We start from the raw sequence: 21308 nt of genomic DNA, 5'->3' as shown, positions 1-21308 counted from the left end.
GAAAGTTTCAACAGAGCTGGGCAATGTAGCAGCAGTAGCAAACCTGACACACTAACGCCGGTAAAAGCATGAATTAATGAGTCAATCACCTCTGTTGCAACTTTTAAAGTTCAGCTATAATATATGGATTTGATCCTGCTTGGGGTTTTATATGTTCCATGGTCTAAATGGACAGCTGATGGTTCCAGATCAAGCAGTAGCTCGTAATTCACCGCTGTGCCGCCATCTTGGACCGAGCCAGCAGAGTTGGGACTGACTCACATGTTGATACATGACTTCTGATTGGTGGAGGTGACTACAGGCTTGACACTAGTGTTGGATTACTTCTGATTGGTGGAGGTGACTACAGGCTCTTAGTATAACCAAAAAATGTTTCAGCCTAATTGGTTGCCATGGCAAGTTGCTGATTTCTTTTAATTAAGCTATGGGGTTAGTTGGCTGTCTCACTGAAGGACAAGCTTCTTTGACCACTTTTTGACTGGGACCAGATCAATATACAGTATGTTGCCACTATAATAATACTACTATGAAGAAGAGTCCAAAAGTTATACATTAGTCAATCATTAATGAGAATATTACATGGTAATTCATTCTAAAAATAGCTTATTTCGGGGCGTCCTGATGGCTCAGTTGTCTAAGGCTCATACCATGTAACCACAATGTTGTGGGTTTGAATCCCCCCCCCCCTTCCTGTCTTTCCTGTCTCTCTTCACTGTAAACTATCAAACGAAGGCAAAAATGCCCAACAAATACATTCTATAACAAGAAAGGGAGCCTATCTCCATTTCCAAAATCCAAATCCAAAATACCTCCAGCGCATGGAGAATTAAAGGAGCCGGTCTCAGACTCTAGATGCCTTCCTGCCTTCCTAAAAGCCTCGTAGTCACCTGGAAATCTTGCTAAGTGTTTTTTTTTGGGGCAAAATGGGGAACAGGAGACAGTAGAGTGGCTGGAAGGCTTCAGAGGTCTGGCTTCAGGCTGCAGGAGCGAACAACAGAGGCTGCAGCTGTTTGTATCAGTGGTTGGATGTTGTGTTGTCTTGGTGAAATTAAACCCCTCTGGTATACTCCATATTGTTCCTGCAACAGCACCGTTCCTGTACCAGGGTGACTATCTGTACCACACACTCGCTGTCAGTCATATTCCCTGTGTGTGAGTGTGTGTGTGTGTGTGTGTGTGTGTGTGTGTGTGTGTGTGTGTGTGTGTGTGTGTGTGTGTGCCAGTCGTGATAACCAGTGGGGGGAATAGAGGGTTGAGCTCGTTCCAATTAAGCCAAGCCTCTGAGCGTCTAGTTAATTAGCTGAGGAGAGAGGGAGACACTGAAGTGCCAATTTACACTGGAATGCCAATATATCTGCCTGTCTGTCTGTCCACGACACACACACACACACACACACACACACGCACACACAATTTCATACGCACATATTCCGCAAACACAGTTTGCTATCTTTACTTCCCCCCACACTCTCTTTCTGTCTGTCACTATCTCTCTTCCTCCTCTGTTCTCTTTATCTCACACACACACACACACACCACATGCACACACACACACACACACACACACACACACACACCACATGCACACACACACACACACACACCACATGCTCACACACACGTACGCATGCATTTTCAAGCATATTTCAAAAACACATGCACAGTTCAATATCTCTACCTTTGCCACAGTCTCTCTTGTTGTTGCATTTCTCTCTCTCTCTCCCTCTCTCTCTCTCTCTCTCACATACTCACACTCACACACACACAAACACTCACATACACAGCTGAAAATAACCTCTGTGACTGCTGTTATTCTCTAACAGTTGCACCAGTCTGGTTTGGTGACACCGGGTCAAAACCGCTCTAATTGCTAACCTAACCAGCACGTTCCTCATTATCACCCTCGTGTTTGAACAGAATAAAGTTCAGAATTGCATTGGCATGTTTTTCATGGTAAAAGGAATCATGTTCGCATTGAAAAACGTGAAATATTGTCTCATTAACGCATCGCTGTAAAAATAGCAGAACATAAATCCTTTCTCCCGTTGATTTCTCTGCCTCGCATCATACATGATCAGCGGCGGGTTGCAGGAGCGGTTTCTTACATCTTGTCATGGCTGTGGATTTGACCCTTGAACTCCTACTAATGGCTGTTTGTAAGGTTAATGGTAAATAAATTTAAGTTTATTCTACTGTTGCACTAATTATCACAAGTCACTCTGGATAACAGCGTGAAGCAAGTGCGTAAAATGTAAATATCCACGTCAAAAACAGTAGGAAGAAGCACAGGATATAATCAAAATAAATACCTTACTTGTCAAAAAAGTATTAAAGCTTCAAAAACGCATAAATAAACTTGTCTTTTGAAGCTTTAATACAGTTTTGACGTTTTGACTCTTCCCCCTTCTCTCTCCTCGTCCCCATCTTCCTCTCCTCGTCCTTCTCTCTTCTCCTTCTCTATCTTCCTCTCCTCTTCCTTCTCTCTCCTCCTCCCCTCTTCCTCTCTTTCTCTATCTTCCTCTCCTCCTGCTCCCTTCTTATTTTCCTCCTCCTCTCCTTCCCCATCTTCCTCTCCTCCTCTTTTCTCCTCCTCGTCGTCTTCCAGATAGAGCCACCGCCCTGCCTCTCTCTCTCTCTATCCCATTCTCCTCCTCCTCCTCCTCCCCCTTCCACGTTGTTATTTATTTATTTTTTTCATGTAAATATAAAATGCTGTAATGACACAAAAGCAGTGTAAATGACAAAACATGTCGATACTGTACTGCAGCCTACAGAGTGTCAAGATGAGGCGGCTGCTGTTAAGATTCGACCGATGTGGGTTTTTGAAGGACGATTGATACTAAAACCAACAGTTTTGGATTGAAGAGCCGATATTCAGTATCTTTCATCAAACAGTCATGTCACTGTAATGCCAAAAAATGACAAAGGTTCCTGTCAGGGTGGAAGAGCTTCTGAAACAGCATTCAGATCATCATGGGACACTAAAACTCTCCACTGAAACCCAGACGAATGACATTATTTTAGTGTCAGCAGCTCTTTAAGGCAGAGTGACCCACCACACCTGTTCAGTGGCAGGAGAAACTCTGGGAGACATTACTGCCTTTGAATGAAGAATTAATTTACAAAAAACTAATAAACAAGTAAAATGAGCAGAGAAAACACAATTTCATCGCAGGATTTCCAGACTGTTTTTCTGTAGCTGTGGTCAGGAAGGAACCTCCATCATATTAAAGGCGGACAACATGACTAGCTGATATCCAGTTTTTAATAAGAGACCGATATCAGCCTGATATATCTGTCTAACCCCAGCTGCTATCACAATTTATTTCACAATAACAGAGACATTTCTACCTGGGTTACTTTCCAGTGAGATTCTCTGTATCTGTGTACAGTTTCTGGAAAAGTCGTCGAACTGTATGTCGCACAAAACGTCCTTTCGAGAATTCAAACCTCTCTTTTAATGTCGGGTACATCACCTTTAACTATTGAATTGGCTGTTACAGTTAGCTGAAACAGGAAGATTGAGAATTTATGTGATTTGGGAGAAATTAAAAGACGAAACTCATTTTGTTCTGTCGTCTTTTATATCATGAGCTGAAAACTGTGCTTTATGGCAAAAACGACTTCTGTTTCTGCTGATTTCTTCCGGTTAGATGATTATGAAAGTCTTGAAATCTGCTTCTGAAAAGCTTCGTAATTTGTGCCGTTCCATTCACCGACCCGCCTCCTCCACCTACGCCCTAACACTCACATCTTTTGTATGTTTGTCAGGTCGGTCTTTCTCAGCTTTTAAATCCTATAGCTGGACAAGTTGAGCTGAAGTTTTAGCAGGCTGTATAAAGTGTGTGTGTGTGTGTGTGTGTGTGTGTGTGTGTGTGTGTGTAAGTGGCAGGATGAGATGGAGCTACAGAAATACAGATTATAGTGTTCGCCTCAGCGGAGCTACAGACAGGAATAGAGGAACAATGACTCACTCACCTATAGAAATAACACAGGACATAAGGGAGCATTAGGTTCACTGTGTGTGTGTGTGTGTGTGTGTGTGTGTGTGTGCAGCGTGCTTGTACTCGTGTGTTAGGGGAGGCAGAGATAGAAGTAGAAGCAGGATAGTTGAATGGTACTCTGTGATGAAAAAAGCAGGTCAGAGTCTTTTGTCTGGTTTTGTTTTTATGAGACAGAGAGAGAGCGAGAGAGCTTGAGGGACAATGGAGAGAGAGAGAGACAGAGAGAGAGAATTAGCAAAAGAGCGAGAAAAAGAGAGGAGGATGTACTGTATATTTGTGATGGAAAGTCTCTACCGGCCCCATTAGCACTCATCCCGAGCCTCCGTTCATCTGCCCATCCGTTTATCTTCCCCTCCATCCCTCCATCCGCCCCCCGTCCCAATTCAATAAGAGGAGGAAATTACCCAGGATGCTTCCTGGCGGGGGGGGGGTGTAGTGGGGGGTGGGATGGGGGGGCTGCAGCAGACAACGTAGAAGGGGGAGGAGGAGGAGGAGAATGGGATAGAGAGAGAGAGGCAGGGCGGTGGCTCTATCTGGAAGACGACGAGGAGGAGAAAAGAGGAGGAGGAGAGGAAGATGGGGACGGAGAGGAGGAGGAAAATAAGAAGGGAGGAGGAGGAGAGGAAGATAGAGAAAGAGAGGAGTAGGAGAGGAAGAGGGGAGGAGGAGAGAGAAGGAAGAGGAGAGGAAGATAGAGAAGGGGAAGAGAGAAGGAGGAGGAGAGGAAGATAGGGGAGGAGAAGAGAGAAGGGGGAAAGAGAAGGAGGAGGAGGAGAGGAAGATAGAGAAGGAGGAGGAGGAGGAGGAGAGGAAGATAGAGAAGGAGAAGAGAGGAGGAGGAGAGGAAGATAGGGAAGGAGAAGAGAGAAGTAAGGAGGAGAGGAGAGGAGGAGGAAGAGGGGAGGAAGATAGAGAAGGAGGAGGAGAGGAAGAGGAGGGAAGGAGGAGAGAGAAGGAAGAGGAGAGGGAGATAGGGAAGGAGGAGAGAGGAGGAGAGGAAGATAGAGGAGAGAGGAAGAAGATAGGGAAGGAGGAAGGGAGTAGGTGGATGTGCCACCTACTAAAAATGAAAAAAATTGGTAAGAGCGATGGTGGGAGGCAGGAGGAGGCGGGGAGAGGGGGAGAAAGATAGGAGGGGGGTGTGCGGGGGGGTGATGATGAGGGGGGCAGAGGGGGGAGGGGGGGGCAGAGGGGGGAGGGGAGCGTTAGGGAAGGAATTAAGAAAAAAGGAGAATGAGGTGGTTCATTATCGTTTATGGTCTCCCCCTCTCTCTGCCCATTATCCCAGCTACCTCCTGAGGAAAGTCATTTCATTATTTTTGGGAGGAGGAGGTTTGTGTGTGTGTGTGTGTGTGTGTGTGTGTACAGAGGGGAGATAGGATGGGGGGTCGGTCTGTTATAATTACTAGAAGACTGTGGAGAAGACAGCAGAGAAAATCGTACATTAGGAGATAAAAGGCTGGTGTGTGAAAAGGTGATGAAGCGACTGAAACCTTTTGGCTGCTGTTTGTCGGGCAGCTGAGCCTTAAAGCTGCTACATGAAGCATTACATTCATTTTGAGACACGGGTGTATTTAATGGAAACGTTGTCTTTTTCTTGTGCAATGAATTCCTCCGGAGCAGCCCAGGTGAGACTAAAACTCTCCACTGAAACCGATAAAAATCAAAAATCTTATAGGGAGGCTGGAGAGGCCTCTGGAAAGCATGTAGACTGTGTGTCACAAAAACTCTCCACTGAAACCTATACTTACATTGTTATAGAGAGGGTGGAAAGGCTAAAATTCTCCATTGAAATCAGTATGAATGGCATTATTTTAGATAGTTGGAAAAGGCTAATGTTCTCCATTGACACCAATACTAATGACATTATTTTAGAGAGGGTGGAAAGGCTAAAATTCCATTGAAACCAATATTTACATTATTTTAGATAGTGGGGAAAGGCTAAAACTCTCCATTGAAACTGATATTAATGACATTTTAGAGGTGATGGAAAGGCTGAAACTCCATTGAAACCAATATTAATGACATTATTTTAGATGGTAAAGGAAAGGCTAAAACTCTCCATTGAAACCAATGGATCACATTATTTTAGAGAGGGTGGAAAGGCTAAAATTCCATTGAAACCAATACTGACATTATTTTAGATAGTGGGGAAAGGCTAAAACTCTCCATTGAAACTGATATTAATGACATTTTAGAGGTGATGGAAAGGCTGAAACTCCATTGAAACCAATATTAATGACATTATTTAAGATGGTAAAGGAAAGGCTAAAACTCTCCATTGAAATGGAGATGGGTCACATTATTTTAGAGAGGTTGGAAAGGCTAAAGCTCTCCACTGAAACCAATACTCGTGACATTAATTTTGAGAGGATGGAAAGGCTAAAACTCTCCATTGAAAGCAACAGTGACTCGGTTCTTGAGGCTCCTCTCGGGCCACGCTGCCTATTGATCGTCAAGGGGAAAGAGCCTCACAGGGAGCGATAAGCGGCCTTATCAGCACACTGAGCTGGAATTCCCACAGTGCTTTGTTCTGAGCATGGGCAGCATGGCTCATTATCCTGCAGCTCCGCCTACCACCTGCAGGTGGCAGGTTTGTCACGTGAATGTGGGAGTGGGAGCCACACACACACACACACACACACACACACACACACACACACACACACACACACACACACACACAACCTCTCTCTAATACTCTTTTCTCATGTACTCTGTCACACACACACACACACACACACACACTACCTCTCTCTCTTTCTCACACTCTCTCTCAGGCAGACACATATGCACATACACACACGCACACACTCTTATGCACTCCTCTCCCACACACACACACACACACACACACACACACACACACACAACACTTGAATTATCTTAAACACCTCTCTTTCTCTCTCTCCATCTCTCTGTCTCTCTCTCACACACACACACACACGCACAGCACTTGAATTATCTTAAACACCTCTCTTTCTCTCTCCATCTCTCTGTCTCTCTCTCACACACACACACACTCAACACTCTTTCTCATGCACAAGTCTCTCCCACACACACATACACGCACACACACGCACACACACACTCCTGTACTCTCTCACAAACACACACATACACACACGACACAAGCATTATCTTAAATACCCCCATTTTCTTTCTTTCTCTCTTTTTTCTCTATCTCTCACATGTGCATGCACACACACACACACACACACACACACACACACACACACACACACACACACACACACACACAGCAGCCAGTGAGTATATACAGCGGCTGGCGGATATTTAAACATTTGCCTGTATGTCTGATCCAGTGTAAAGGTCAGTGTGTGAAAAGAAAATGAAAAACCATCTGAATGAAACCTTCCTGTCTGTTCTGAAGCCTCTGACTGCTGTGTGTTTGTCCAGGGTGAGAAAACCCACATATTTAAAAAAAAAAAAAAAACACAGACTCTCTGCACCAGGCTGCAGCCATAATGTCCTTTATTTATTTATTTATTTATTTTTTTAAGATGGAGAGAAATTTACTGTTGCTTATTTTTACATCCCAGCTGCAGCCTGTTCTTGGGACTTGGTCCGAAGAAGTGAGCTCTCCGTTTAAACGCACGTCCTTCAATACGGCAAGGCGAGGCAAACTTTACTTATATAGCACATTTCACACACAAGGCAAATTCAGTGTGCTTCACATAAAACACAAAAAATACAGAATTTGTCAGGTAAAATTACATTATCAACTCAGAAAATGACATATATACTGTATAATATGAATTAATCTTTTTCAAAGTTACTGTGTGACTTCAGACAACAGTAAAACAATTCTGAATCTTACTTATTTTACTTTATTGCCACATCAACTGGACAGTTGCTTGGAATTTGCTGCAGTGCGCTCATAAAAACACACATCCATAACACAAGATAACACAAAACAGACTGAACAAGCCGGCAAACAAACTAACAAACATCAACAAAACAAGACACACTAAAGGCTAACGGATAATAAGTAAGAGAGCAAAAATCAGATACAAATACAGTGATTTTAAAAAGCAAAATTAAAATTCATGGACAAAATGTCTGGGCAGACCCCGCCTCCGACCAGAGAACCTTATTGAACAGAATACAGTGTGGCATCACTAACTGTAAAATGACATTGTCTAAATGTTTATTATAGTTGTAACATTCAAGTAAATACTATCAACAGCAGAAAATGATGATGAAGATAAACAAGAGGGGGAGCGAGGGAGGGACTGTAGAGAATTGTTTGGATTTTGTCAGTTCTGATTTCTGCTTCTCGTTTGACTCCTTATTTATTCTCTACAGTTTCTTGTAATCCATAGTGTTTTTATATTTAGGCCTGTAAGAACTACTCTCACTCTCTGTTATATTTTAACAGAAATTGTTATTTGCTACACACAGTGAATAAATAATGATAACTGTTGGTGATGCTTCTGTATTTGGATGAAGGCCATCGATCTTTATTAAAATCCACTACTGATATACTGACAATAAAAAAGACTGGACATTCTGCTTCTGAGTATTCATATTTCTCCATGTTTCTCCATGCATTAATGTTATCATACCTGACAAGTTAATCATTTTCCTTTTTTTTTTGGTATTATTATTAAAAGGTGCAATTAGATATTTTTCTTAGCAATTAGGGGGTTGAATCTCTCCGGTAATGGATTCTCCAATTGTCTAATTTGCATGGTGGGCAACAATGCAGTCTGCTGTGGGCCGCTGTGAGAGCTAACAAAAGGAAGAGAGGGGGAGGATGGATGGATGGAGCTGGAGAGAGAGGGGCGGGGGGGGGGGATGAGTGGATGAGTGGATGGATGGAGGAAAGGACGGAGGAGTGGTAGTAGCCTTGCTTGGCTCTCTAAAGCCGGCCTATCCCAGTTTTAAATGAATTTAGTGGCATACTGTACAGTATAATACAGTACAGTTCCTCTCTCTCTCTTTCTCTCTCTCTCTCTCTCTCTCTCTCTCTCTCCCTCCCTCTCTCTCTCTCTCTCGGGCTGTGACGTCAGCGGCCGTAGCCCCGCCCCCTGGTTGCCAGAGAGAGTCTTGAGGGTCCTGCTGTGTGCTCTCACTCCCTCCCATATACAGCAGGATATATTGTCCATTTAAAAAATAAAAAAATTACAAAAAAATAAAAGATAAAAACCTAGAGACAAATAAGACAAACAACGGAAAAAGAAGAAAATAAGACTTGGAGACGCGGGTGGCGGTCGACATTCATGTTTGTAATCTTGTTGAAGTGAAGGTAAGAAGGCGTTTTCTAATTGAGCAATGCTGTGTTTATTATGGAGCCCGGTGCGCGCGGCTCCTTCTGCCTCGGTACCTTCTCTTTTCTCGGTGTTTCTGTTTGCCTGCCGGTGACTGAGACTGACAGAGAGAGAAGGAGAAGAAGAAGCCTGGCTGTGCAGAACTGGCGACTCTCTCTCTCTCTTTCTCTCTCTCTCCCTCTCTCTCTCTCTCTCCTCTGCGGTCAAATCACATCCGAGGCATGTTGGACGCTCTATTGATAGGCGATCTGATTAACTATCAGCGCTGATTCATCCCGAGGAAATATCCCGCACGCATCGGGCTGCGGTCGCACACTTTGCATTGTATTTGTTACGGGATATCGCGGTGCACGAAGTTATATTGTGTTGTTGCCATGCTTCTGCTGTGAGTCACACGGGCTGACAGGCTGGACTGGAGGGCAGTGGGCTACGTGCCACACAGCCGTTAAAACACACATCATCATAGGGAAAGACGCAGATTTGATTTGAGCCTCCGCTGTGTGTGTTTTCATTACAAAACATTGTGTTGTGTATGTGTGTATTACCAGCCCGCGCGCTCCCGCATCACATATCGCAATTATTATTATTATTATTATTCATGAGCGTGTTTCCAGTGTAATGCAGAGTGCAGTAGGCCAGTGTGCCTCCGACACTCACATTGTTCTGCTGCTCCCCCGTGCCCGCGCGCGTGTGTGAATGTGGTGGTGGCGGTGGGGGATGTCTGCGCGTGCGTGTGCGTGATTAGTGTATATGTGTGTTTGTGTGTGTGTGTGGTGTATGCATGTGTGGGGGTGTGTGTGTGGGTGGTTGGGTGGGTGGGTGGGTGATGCGGAATGACCAAGCACCCGCACAGTAAGGAACAATCGGTGGCGCGTGCCAAGCATTGAAACAGTAGCCCCTCATTTGAATAGGGCATTATGAGAGAGAGAAGGGGCGGGGGGGGGGGGGGCATTTCCATTGACTTCTAGTGTTCTTGTTGGCAAATAAGTCGCATATTAAACAACAAACTCTTGTAATTCAGCCTGTGAATGTTTATACTTACCACAAAGTATATAGTAATCCTATGATAAATATTTGTATTTAGTAATCCTATAGGATATTTGTATTTAGTATTTTTTGTATAATCCTGTCATTTAGAAAATAATGGATAGCATACAGATAATACAGGAATATTATAGCAAAACTTTAGGAGATAAAGCAATCCCATAAAGTCTAATAAGGTCTTTATACTACAGAAAAACTATAAATTCCTATGGGAATGTTATAGTGATTTCTTTAAACAGATACATTTTTCTAAAGCCTTTACATTTTTAGACCTGCCACAATGTATATAGGCCCAAACTTAAGAAACCAACATAATGATAATAATAATAATAATAATAATGGTAATAATAATAATAATAATGATAATAATATTGAGAGGGATTCTGCTGCTAAATAAAAATCTTGTAAATATATTAAAGTTCAGTCTTCAGCAACTGGGAAACACCACTTGATCTTCCCATTGGTGCCCATGCATTTTTGAAACATGTCCAGTTTTAATTAAAGCAGAAAGTATTGAAAACACCAAAATTGGAATTGAGGGGTTTTCATGAGAAAGCAGCAGCATGGGACCCATGAGCCTCTAGTTCCACTGTGTAGTAACCACAGCTGTTCCTACAGCACTGCACCATACAGGCCGAAGGTGAAGTATTGGTACAGAAAGCTGAAGTTGGTCTGTGATTCTCTGTCAATCCCTAAAAGAGAAATTCTCTTTTCTCTTGCCCACAGAGAGGTCAGAGGTCAGGGTGAGTTTCAGGTAGGGGTGCAGTGTGTTGCTCAGGGACTCTTCAGCAGGGCGGGTGCTTTCCGACAAACAGGATTGAACCCAGGTCATCCAGTTGAAAGACAGACTCTCTAACCACTGAGAAAATCTGAACATCAACTTTATACAGAATGGGTTTTCAAGGCAACATCTCCTGGGAAACCAGCAGTTTGTCCAAAGTTGCCATTTGCTGTTATGAAAGCTCCAATTCTCCATTACTGTTAGGAGTTTGGCCCTTATAGGAGGCAGAAAATAGTTTTCTGGTGACAGGATTTTGATGTCAGTTTACTGTACAGTAAATACCGATTTAAAGTTTGATTGTGTGCAGTGTTTCCCTAGTAGCAGCAGTGTGTGTGTGTGCTTCTCTTGCTCTGTCTGCCCCCACACGCTATTTGTCATTTCCATCATCAAGGTGCATCTCTGCAGAAATACAGTTGATTTAAAAAAAGAAAAGAAAAAGAAACCTTAAGCATTTTCAACAGCGGCGCCGCTACTGACTGACTATAGAAACACTGGTTCTCACAGTCCTCAGCAACAGCTTAGCCTACTAACTGAGAGTTTCAGCCAAAAGTACAATTATTTTTAGAATATTAGCATGGCGGGTCATGATCTTACATCTTAGAATACACTACAAGTCAAAAGTTTGGACCCACCTGATTGAATGTTCTATGTTTTTCATTCTCTTAAAGCCATTTTGATCTAAAGGCTTCTGCTTAAATTCTTGAAATGTGTTTCTTAGACAAATATAAATAGTGAAGTTGATCCTGTGTATGAATTTCTGTGTATGCCTTTCCATCAAGGCAAAGGGCGGCTGCTTTAAAGAATCTAAAATATAAGATAGTTTTGATTTGTTTAACACTTTTTTGGTCGCTGCATAATTCCATTTGTGGCATTTTATAGTTTTGATGTCTTTGCTATTATTCTAAAATGTGAAAAAGTAATGATAAAGAAAAATGTGTGTGTCCAATCTTTTGACTGGTAGTGTATATATAGGGGAAACACTAATGTGAAGTCTAACTTCAAAGTGCTGTTATGCCTGCTGAGCTGCTGCAATTGAAAACCACATAGAGGAATAAATAAATGGAGAAAAGGGAGAAACAGAGAATAAGTAATGGCATAGGGCTCACTTGCTTCAAGGCAATTTCAGCAAAGCCTACACTAACATTTAGAATTTATCTACCAATATCTAGCAAAATATCCACAGCTTTCTCCCTATTGCACACAAATCCACCAGTGGACCAAGACAATATGTTTCGGTCCAGTAGCCAGGGAGTGTTGTGGTGTAGCTCAGAGCGTTTAGCTGACGCTCTTACATTTCAAGGTCAGAGGTGAAATGGTGCATTATGGTCTTAATGAAAGCCTTTCGTTGCCCTGTTGGACTGGAACAAGCCCAGATACGTCCCTCATCTGGCGCTTGACCTGTACTGTTCTACAGTAGATGGTGTGCGCTTGGTTTAGCTTTGGTTCAGTGGCTTGGGGCTTGCTATTTGGAAATATTAGTTACATTCCTGCCAAGGCAAGTCTCCAGCTTCCTTCGACCAGCCACCACGTTTTATGTTTTGCATACTTTGTTCTGCTTCTTTATGTTTGTCCAATACCATTCTGTTCTATGATTGATTGTTGATCAGTTAGATCTAGTTAGGCTTATTCTCTGTAAAGTCCTTTGAGACATGCTTGTGATAAAGGGGAAATAAACAAACTTTATTTAAGCTGCAAGAGAACATTTGAGAAAACTGCATTTTTAATTTTCTATATCATTCATCAGGCAAGAAAAGTTTTTTTTTCTTCTGATTTTCATCAGGATTTGAGTGAAGAGTCTTCCTTTTCTGCGTTCCCACATCACAATATTCTTAGATTTTTTTGTTTTCCTGATTAGATTCCTTCTGTTGACAGGACAACCATAAGTCAACAAATTCAGAAGACTGTCTGATTCAGATGATTAACTCAGGGAATTTATGCTAGCAGGTGATAAACCAAGTAACAAGGTAGCTAGAGGGTTTGAAGCCCTTTAGTTTTTGTATTTAAGGTGCCAAAGAACTTTGTGAGCAACCAGGTTTCCCTTCACCAGGCCTCACATCAGATCTAAACTCCATAGGGACTGCAGACTTCAGCAACATGTGCTGCTATTCTCCGGCGTCGAAGGGGTTATTAAGGTCTTTACAGCTCCTCTTTATCCCCCCTCACCCTCCCCCAGCCTTCTGCTAGGGGACAGGAGGGCTGGAGGAGAAGAGCCTCTCCCAGGATAAAGCCTTATGTTAGGGCCTGCTTAGCTCCGCTCCAAAATAACACCACTTTCCCCCCTGACCTGGCCACGCGCTCGGCAGGAGGGCCGGGGAGGAGGGACAGCCTGCCTGCTAATCCCCTTTTCCTCTTCATCCTCTTCCTCTCTTTGGATCGCACTCTTTCTGACTCTCTCTGGGTCGCTTTCTGGTCTCTCAGTGTCTTTCGGGATGAGTCTTTATCAATGTTTATTTCTCTCTCTCTCTCTCTCTTTGCCTCATGGCGGGTCTCTCCCTTCTACCAGCAAGGACGAATCGCGCTTCGCTTGTTGCATTCATGCTCGTCGGAGTTACTTTTCTCTGAGATGTGGACGTCGGACGCCCACCTTGAGTGCATTCATGTGCTTTTTGGTCACAAATAAAATTGTATCTACTGAGAGTCTTTGCTGGAGATGCCAGAGACAGTGAAAAAGATGCTCTGCACACTTTTATCCATGCAGTTTACCAGGCCAAGCTTTGGTCTACAACCCCTTCATCAGAGGGCTGATGATAAGGATTCTAGGTGGTGCATGAATTGGCCGACTTTTAACGAAGCTGACTTAGGCCGCGGCCACACTGATCCAAAAACGGACAGAATTATTGATAGAATTGATAGATTTCTGTCCCTTGGCCTGTTTTGGAACGTCTATATGGTGGTGAGGCAGAAATACAGCAGCCTAAAGCTTTGCTCATAACGGAGCTACTTCATAGAAAAAAGAAGAAACAGACTATACTGTATAAATGAAATAATAAACTGACCTGGAAAACCTACAGTCATCCCAAAGTTTTTTATCTTTGTTTTGGTTGGACCGTTGTCTCTGCAGTCGCCACAATTTTTTCCAAAACAAATGTAGGAATGCCTCTGATTGGCTAAATAGATGGTGATGAATCCATCCGTCCAGAAAATAGTTCAACTGGCTTGAACTTTCTGTCCATCAAAACGGATGGAAATCAGACAGACGGAGCGTCTGTCCGGACAACAGACAGCTCTCAGTGAAAATTAACTGAAATGAACAGAGACAGACAGACACAACGGATCAGTGCGGTAGAGGCGACGGCTACATGCTAGTTACATGCGACGCCAAATTCTGGTGGATGGGTCACATGCAGAGTAATGTGAAGAGTCTCTTACCGTCAACAGACAGAGCGATGTTGTCGTCGGCAGAAGCAGCTGCACCACAACTCGGACAATGTACGATTTCAGCGCGCGACTTGCAGGGACGTTCAAGTGCTAGCTCCTGGTAGGAAAGTCGTATATCCGAGAATCCTGACAGCACAGGAACAGCGCTCTCTCTCTCTTTTCTGTCTCTCTCTCCTTCTTCTTTGGGTCTCCCTCTCTCTGCATTGCTCTCTGGTCTCTCAACCTCTCTCTAGATGAGACTTTCTCAGTCTGTCTTTTCCTCTTTTTCTGTGTGGGTTGGATTTTTCTCTATCCATCCATCTCTCTCTCTGACTCGGTCTCACCTCTGGATGGAACTCTTTTCTCCCATCCCTGTCTCTCTTTCTCTCTTGCAGTAGTATGTCCATAGCCTCTCCCTAGTATTTAAACATTCAAGGTCTAAATCTTTTCTTCTTTTAGACATCTGTGTTTCTCACAGAGTGAATCTGTAGCTGTTTTCTTCCAAATCGCCTTTCATGCCATCTCTCTCGCACTCAATACAAGCCTACCACTGAATGTACTCCAATCTACTTTTAACAATACGGCTGTCGAGCTTCTTCTACAATGGCTCTCTTAAGGTTCAGCATGTTCAATACTCTTCTATGGCCTTTGTGAAACTACCTTTGCGGAGAGCGGTGGGCTTCAGGGCGCGGTGAACGATGCAGTCATATATTGTTGTGTAAACTACATGACATTTGTTTGATATCTGTCTCAGTGTCAACCTGTCCGCGTGATACATGGTGTCAGACGAAAGGTGAAGTATATATAGTGATGATAGTCAGAAGCGGAATCACTCAATTCGCCAAGTACATTAAATGTACAGGAATGTGTCTTGGTGAAATTGTTCCAGGGACATTTTGATGACTAATGTGGTAACATTAGTACATGCTGACGCACATGGCTCAGGGATGACAGAGTGGTGCAGTGAGGCAGTGCAGCACATACAGTACATGGTAGACTAGACATATCACTCGATATATATATATATATATATATACACATCCAGGTTTCTATCACCATGGATTCAGGCAGAACACAGTATGGTTGCAGCTGTAAGTATATATTGAAAAGTATAAGTGTAGGGACGTTGTGTTACAATCGTTATTTTTTCTGTTGCCATTGCTCAGTCTTAGTTGCAGCTGTTGTTTTATCTTGGAGGCAGGCACCTGACTGTGGTTCTGGATGTTAGAAATTAAATATTGCAACAAAACATCCATGATGGGAGTGCTCATTATGTCCCGCCACCATGGGACGTGGTAAATGGGACACAATGTTGTCATGGTGCTGTCTGTCTGTCTGCCTGTCTGTCTGTCTGCCTGTCTGTCTGTCTGTCTGTCTGTCTGCCTGTCTGCCTGCCTGCCTGCCTGCCTGCCTGCCTGCCTGTCTGTCTGTCTGCCTGCCTGCCTGCCTGCCTGCCTGCCTGCCTGTCTGTCTGTCTGTCTGCCTGCCTGCCTGCCTGCCTGCCTGCCTGCCTGCCTGTCTGTCTGTCTGTCTGCCTGTCTGCCTGCCTGCCTGCCTGCCTGCCTGCCTGCCTGCCTGCCTGCCTGCCTGCCTGCCTGTCTGCCTGCCTGCCTGCCTGCCTGCCTGCCTGCCTGCCTGCCTGCCTGCCTGCCTGCCTGCCTGTCTGCCTGCCTGCCTGCCTGCCTGCCTGCCTGCCTGTCTGCCTGCCTGCCTGCCTGCCTGCCTGCCTGCCTGCCTGCCTGTCTGTCTGTCTGTCTGCCTGCCTGCCTGCCTGCCTGCCTGCCTGCCTGCCTGTCTGTCTGTCTGTCTGTCTGCCTGCCTGCCTGTCTGTCTGTCTGTCTGTCTGCCTGCCTGCCTGTCTGCCTGCCTGTCTGTCTGCCTGCCTGTCTGTCTGCCTGCCTGTCTGCCTGCCTGTCTGTCTGTCTGTCTGTCTGTAGACACATTCTTGTGAGCACAATAACTCAAGAACAGAACATGATAGAAACTTCATACTGACACCACAGGTTCCCCCTATAGAGCAGATGATCTGATTAGATTTTGGAGCACCTTACTGCATAAATTTGCATATTAATGAGGCAAAACGTTCATCAACTTTTCTTCAAACCACTTGAAACTCCTTAATGCTTTAAAATATAGAGTTGCTATTAATACCGCCCATGTGTTACAGGAAGATAAGTATGTCGATATAGAAATATTTGCTATTTAATGCAGTAATTAGCTTAATTAATGACCTCATCAGCGCAACTGGCTTTGTTTAATATATCACAGTGATTACAGCAGGACATTAGGCAGCTCAAGTTTCTCTGTTTTAGCATTTGGTGTTAAACTAGCGCTGCCTTCTGCTGTTAAAGCCTCAGTGTGTTAGTCCGCCTCTGCCTGGCAGGCAGTTCAGTTGTGCTCAGTGCTTGATTAGCTCAGCCTGCTGTGTGCAAACTCAGTGTTTGATTAGCATTGCCTGAGGGAATGTGTAGTTCCCCGGCCTTCATAGTTGGAGCATTAAACAAGGAAGGGTCAAGCTGAGCACTTGTGAATGTAAACAAATTCATGCAGCCAGCAGGACCTTTTGATGTAGGAGATTAACTGGGGAAATGTTCTGGATGTCAGGAGTTGATCATTCACATAACAAGGTGGCTGCTGATGTTTTAAACCATTTCAGTTAAGTGAATTGCACACAATACATTCAGGTAGCTGGCTGAAATTCATCACAGTTGTTGAGATTTGATATTTGGATGCCAGGTTTCCCATCAGTCACTCCACCTGCTGATCCTGTTCCCATACAGACGATGCTGTATTCTGAATAAATTGTAAAGGATCACAGAACTGCATGTTTTGTTTTTTTGCCCAGTTCACTCATGTCTTTGTCATGTTTTTATTTTCCTTTTCTCTCCTGAGTTAGACATTTTTTACAAAGCCACCTGGGGTTTCTTTATTTCACCTGCGCAGTTTGTATTCCTTTTGCGTTTCTCTAGTTTTTATCTTCTTCTTGGAAGTGCAAATACACTAAACCTAAACCTTCAGAGAGGCGTAGGTGGTGAGGTTGAAAGAGGCGTGGTTTTGTTGTGTATTCACAGGGTTGAAGTCTCTTCAGAGCTCACAGCAACTCAGAAACTGAGATAAGACCGTTGAAAGCCATTCAGCAGCTCTGTGCGAGGAAAAGACAGTTGAAATTTAACTCCGAAGCAAGGAAAAAATATATGTTGGTTATTTCATATTTGTTCTGCACAATTAATCATGGATAATCATATATTGTGATTTTATGTTTCCAAGATTTATAATCGTGTAATTCGGCAATACTGAAGTGTTTATGTTTTCAATTCCGCTGAAATTCCCGGTGTGGTTTATCAAGCACTTCCATTACAGCTGACCAATCACAACCTTTGACCAAAGCGAAAGTTAAAATGGCGAAGCAGCAGAGAAACTTTACATAGAGCATCTTTCGAAAAAACGGAGCAACGAGCAAAGTGGAAACGAACGGATCGGCTCAACGTTAGAGAGGAAAATCCTGAGAATGTTGTTTTAGTTACTCAAGGCTTGTAGCTGCACCCCAAATTAATAAAGTAGTAATTATTATTTTAATTTTGTAAATACGGACGCAATAAGAGTAAGAGTGAAAACAAGACTTACTGCACAAATACTACACTGAAAAAAGTGAAAATATATGTTAAGGTCCAAAAGTGCAGTGAAATAATTTTGTTTCCTGACAAATAATTGTGATTAATAATTCTTATCACAATATTTAGCAGTATAATTGGGATTATCATTTTTTCTCAAATCGTGCAGCCCTATTTCACATGTTGTGCTATGTGGGCTTCCTAAGATTTTAATAGCAAAGAAGAAGTAGTAATAATTTTAATGTAAAGAATTATCCCTGTGTAGTTTAGCAGGTAGAGCATGGCACTAAAACTGTGGGGGTTTGGGGTTCAGTTCTCGCTGGACCCATGCTGACCTCGTGGTCCTGTAAGGCGCTCTGGATTAAAGTGCCAATCAAAAAGCCGGCAGTATAGTGCATGTTGTGCTATTGTGGGATACATGGGAACCGTTGAGTGTAGCTCCCTCCATGTAATTACCTTGGCAGTCTGGCAGACTGCTGCCTGGCGGCCATGCTGCTGTGTGCTCACTGCTCAACCACTGGAACCAGAGAGTCCCTGCAGAGATCAGCTATATAATACAGCTGGAGCCAGGCTCTGCTCCTCTGCTGCTCCTTCAGCTCCCCAAGCCCCAGACCCCCTCCTCCTCCTCCTCCTCCTCCTCCTCCTCCTCCTCCTCCTCCTCCTCCTCCTCCTCCTCCTCCTCCTCCTCCTCCTCCTCCTCCACCACCACCTCTTCCTCCTCCTCCTCTTCCTCCACCTCCTCCAGGCAAGTCTCTCTTTCTCCCCAATCTCTGACTTGCAGTGTGACTGATAGCCGGCTCTGGTCATTTGGGAGCCAGGCTGTATTAGAGACGGACAACTCAATCTGGTGAACCTGACCGCTGATTCTTCACAGCCCGTTGCCAGGCAGGAGGTCAGAGCATTTAGTTGCCTGTAGGAGAAATGATACGCAAGGCAATTTCATGGGCAACGCTCCCAGCAACAGGCAGCAAAGTGAGAGATGGGGTCAAATACCTATTCAGATATTTCCTGGCAACAGCATGGTCCTGTGTGGTTATAGCAACAACGCCGAGGCAACTGCTCAGGCAACACCTGAAAGTGATGATACACCGGCAACTTTTTAACAGGCTGGCAGGCAACGTTTTCTTAAGACATCTGTTAGCAAGTTATACCATTCCTTCCAGAGTTTTTCATCCTCTTAAAGCCATTTTGATCTAAAGGCTTCTGCTTAAATGCTTGAAATTAGACAAATATAAATAGTGAAGTTGATCCTATGTATGAATTTCTTTCCAAAGCCTTTGCCTTTCCATCAAGGCAAAGGGCGGCTACTTTAAATAATCTAAAATATAAGATAATTTTGTAACACGTTTTTTGGTCACTGCATAATTCTATTTGCGTTATTTTATAGTTTTGATGTCTTTACTATTCTCTCTAAAATGTGGAAAATAGTAAAAATAAAGAAAAATGCATGTGTCCAAACTTTTGACTGGTAGTGTGCATCAGTGCCTCCCCTGTTGTGCAGCGCTGGCTGAGTGTGATTTTAGTTTTGGTTCCACATGCAGCACTAAAACTGTTCTTGGATACTTCAGTATGATAACACTCTAATTCTGAACATTGGCCAAATATTTGTGTTTGCTTTGGGAGAAGTTAGCTAAAGTATAATTTGGTGTTGGTTCCCATGTTCTCTTGCAGTGCAGTGTTTTTGGAAGACATTGAGCTAAAACATACTGAGATTGGTTTCACGTCCTCTACAGTTAGCAGCTCTGTCTGATAGCGGTGACCCACTGCAGCTCAGCAGTGGTGTGTGCTGTTGCAGGGTGAAACTAGCCTGGTCCAGCGGTGACCTTTGCCTGGACTAATCCATGCTGTGTTTCCCTTGGATTGCTTCCTGCCGGGGAAAGGGGTTAATCGTCATACTTGCGGCAGATTTGTGGCTGACTGGATTAAGCGGCTCGGAGTGTTGGACACTCCACTAATCTGCAGAAACCTGCTCCTGCTAGCTGTCAGGGAGGGACTGACTGACTGACTGGCTGACTGGCTGGCTGACTGACTGACTGGCTGACTGGCTGACTGGCTGACTGGCTGACTGACTGGCTGACTGACTGACTGGCTGGCTGGCTGACTGACTGACTGGCTGACTGACTGGCTGACTGACTGGCTGACTGGCTGACTGACTGGCTGACTGACTGACTGGCTGGCTGGCTGACTGACTGGCTGACTGACTGGTTGACTGGCTGACTGACTGACTGACTGACTGGCTGACTGGCTGACTGACTGACTGGCTGACTGGCTGACTGACTGACTGACTGACTGACTGACTGACTGGCTGACTGACTGACTGACTGGCTGACTGACTGACTGACTGGCTGACTGACTGACTGACTGACTGGCTGGCTGACTGACTGATTGGCTGACTGGCTGACTGACTGACTGACTGGCTGACTGACTGACTGACTGGCTGACTGGCTGGCTGACTGACTGATTGGCTGACTGGCTGACTGACTGGCTGACTGACTGGCTGGCTGGCTGGCTGACTGGCTGGCTGGCTGACTGACTGATTGGCTGACTGGCTGACTGACTGATTGGCTGACTGACTGACTGATTGGCTGACTGGCTGACTGACTGGCTGGCTGACTGGCTGGCTGGCTGACTGACTGATTGGCTGACTGACTGACTGATTGGCTGACTGACTGACTGATTGGCTGACTGGCTGACTGACTGATTGGCTGACTGACTGACTGATTGGCTGACTGGCTGACTGATTGGCTGACTGGCTGACTGGCTGACTGATTGGCTGACTGGCTGACTGACTGACTGATTGGCTGACTGACTGACTGATTGGCTGACTGGCTGACTGATTGGCTGACTGACTGACTGATTGGCTGACTGACTGACTGACTGACTGATTGACTGGCTGACTGATTGACTGGCTGGCGACTGACTGATTGACTGACTGACTGACTGGCTGGCTGATTTATTTACTTATTATTGTTGGACTGGTTGCAGGTCAGGTGAATTGAAGACTCTAAATGCCCATAGGCGTGAGTGTGTGTGTGTGTAGTGCGGTATATGATGTAGTATATGATGTATATGTATTAGGGCTGCAACTAATGATTATTTTCATTATCGATTAATCTAACGATTATTTTTTTTGATTAATTGATTAATCACTTAGTCTAGAAAATGTCAAAAATAATGACAAATGCCCATCCCAAGTCACCAGAGCCCAACGTGATTC

General features: G+C 44.2%; 1 protein-coding gene across 1 annotated transcript in view; it reads left to right on the top strand.

The window, feature by feature from the left end:
• Positions 1-21308, top strand: part of LOC139913341 (nucleolar protein 4-like) — a 163418-nt gene that overhangs the window by 46496 nt on the left and 95614 nt on the right. The window contains exon 5 of the mRNA XM_078288295.1: positions 1249-1251. Coding sequence (XP_078144421.1) covers positions 1249-1251 — 3 coding nt within the window. The remainder of the gene's footprint in view (positions 1-1248; positions 1252-21308) is intronic.

Source organism: Centroberyx gerrardi, chromosome 14, assembly GCF_048128805.1.
Source record: "Centroberyx gerrardi isolate f3 chromosome 14, fCenGer3.hap1.cur.20231027, whole genome shotgun sequence".
In the NCBI taxonomy this organism is placed as follows: Eukaryota; Metazoa; Chordata; class Actinopteri; order Beryciformes; family Berycidae; genus Centroberyx; species Centroberyx gerrardi.
This window is presented reverse-complemented; position numbering and strand designations above follow the sequence as displayed.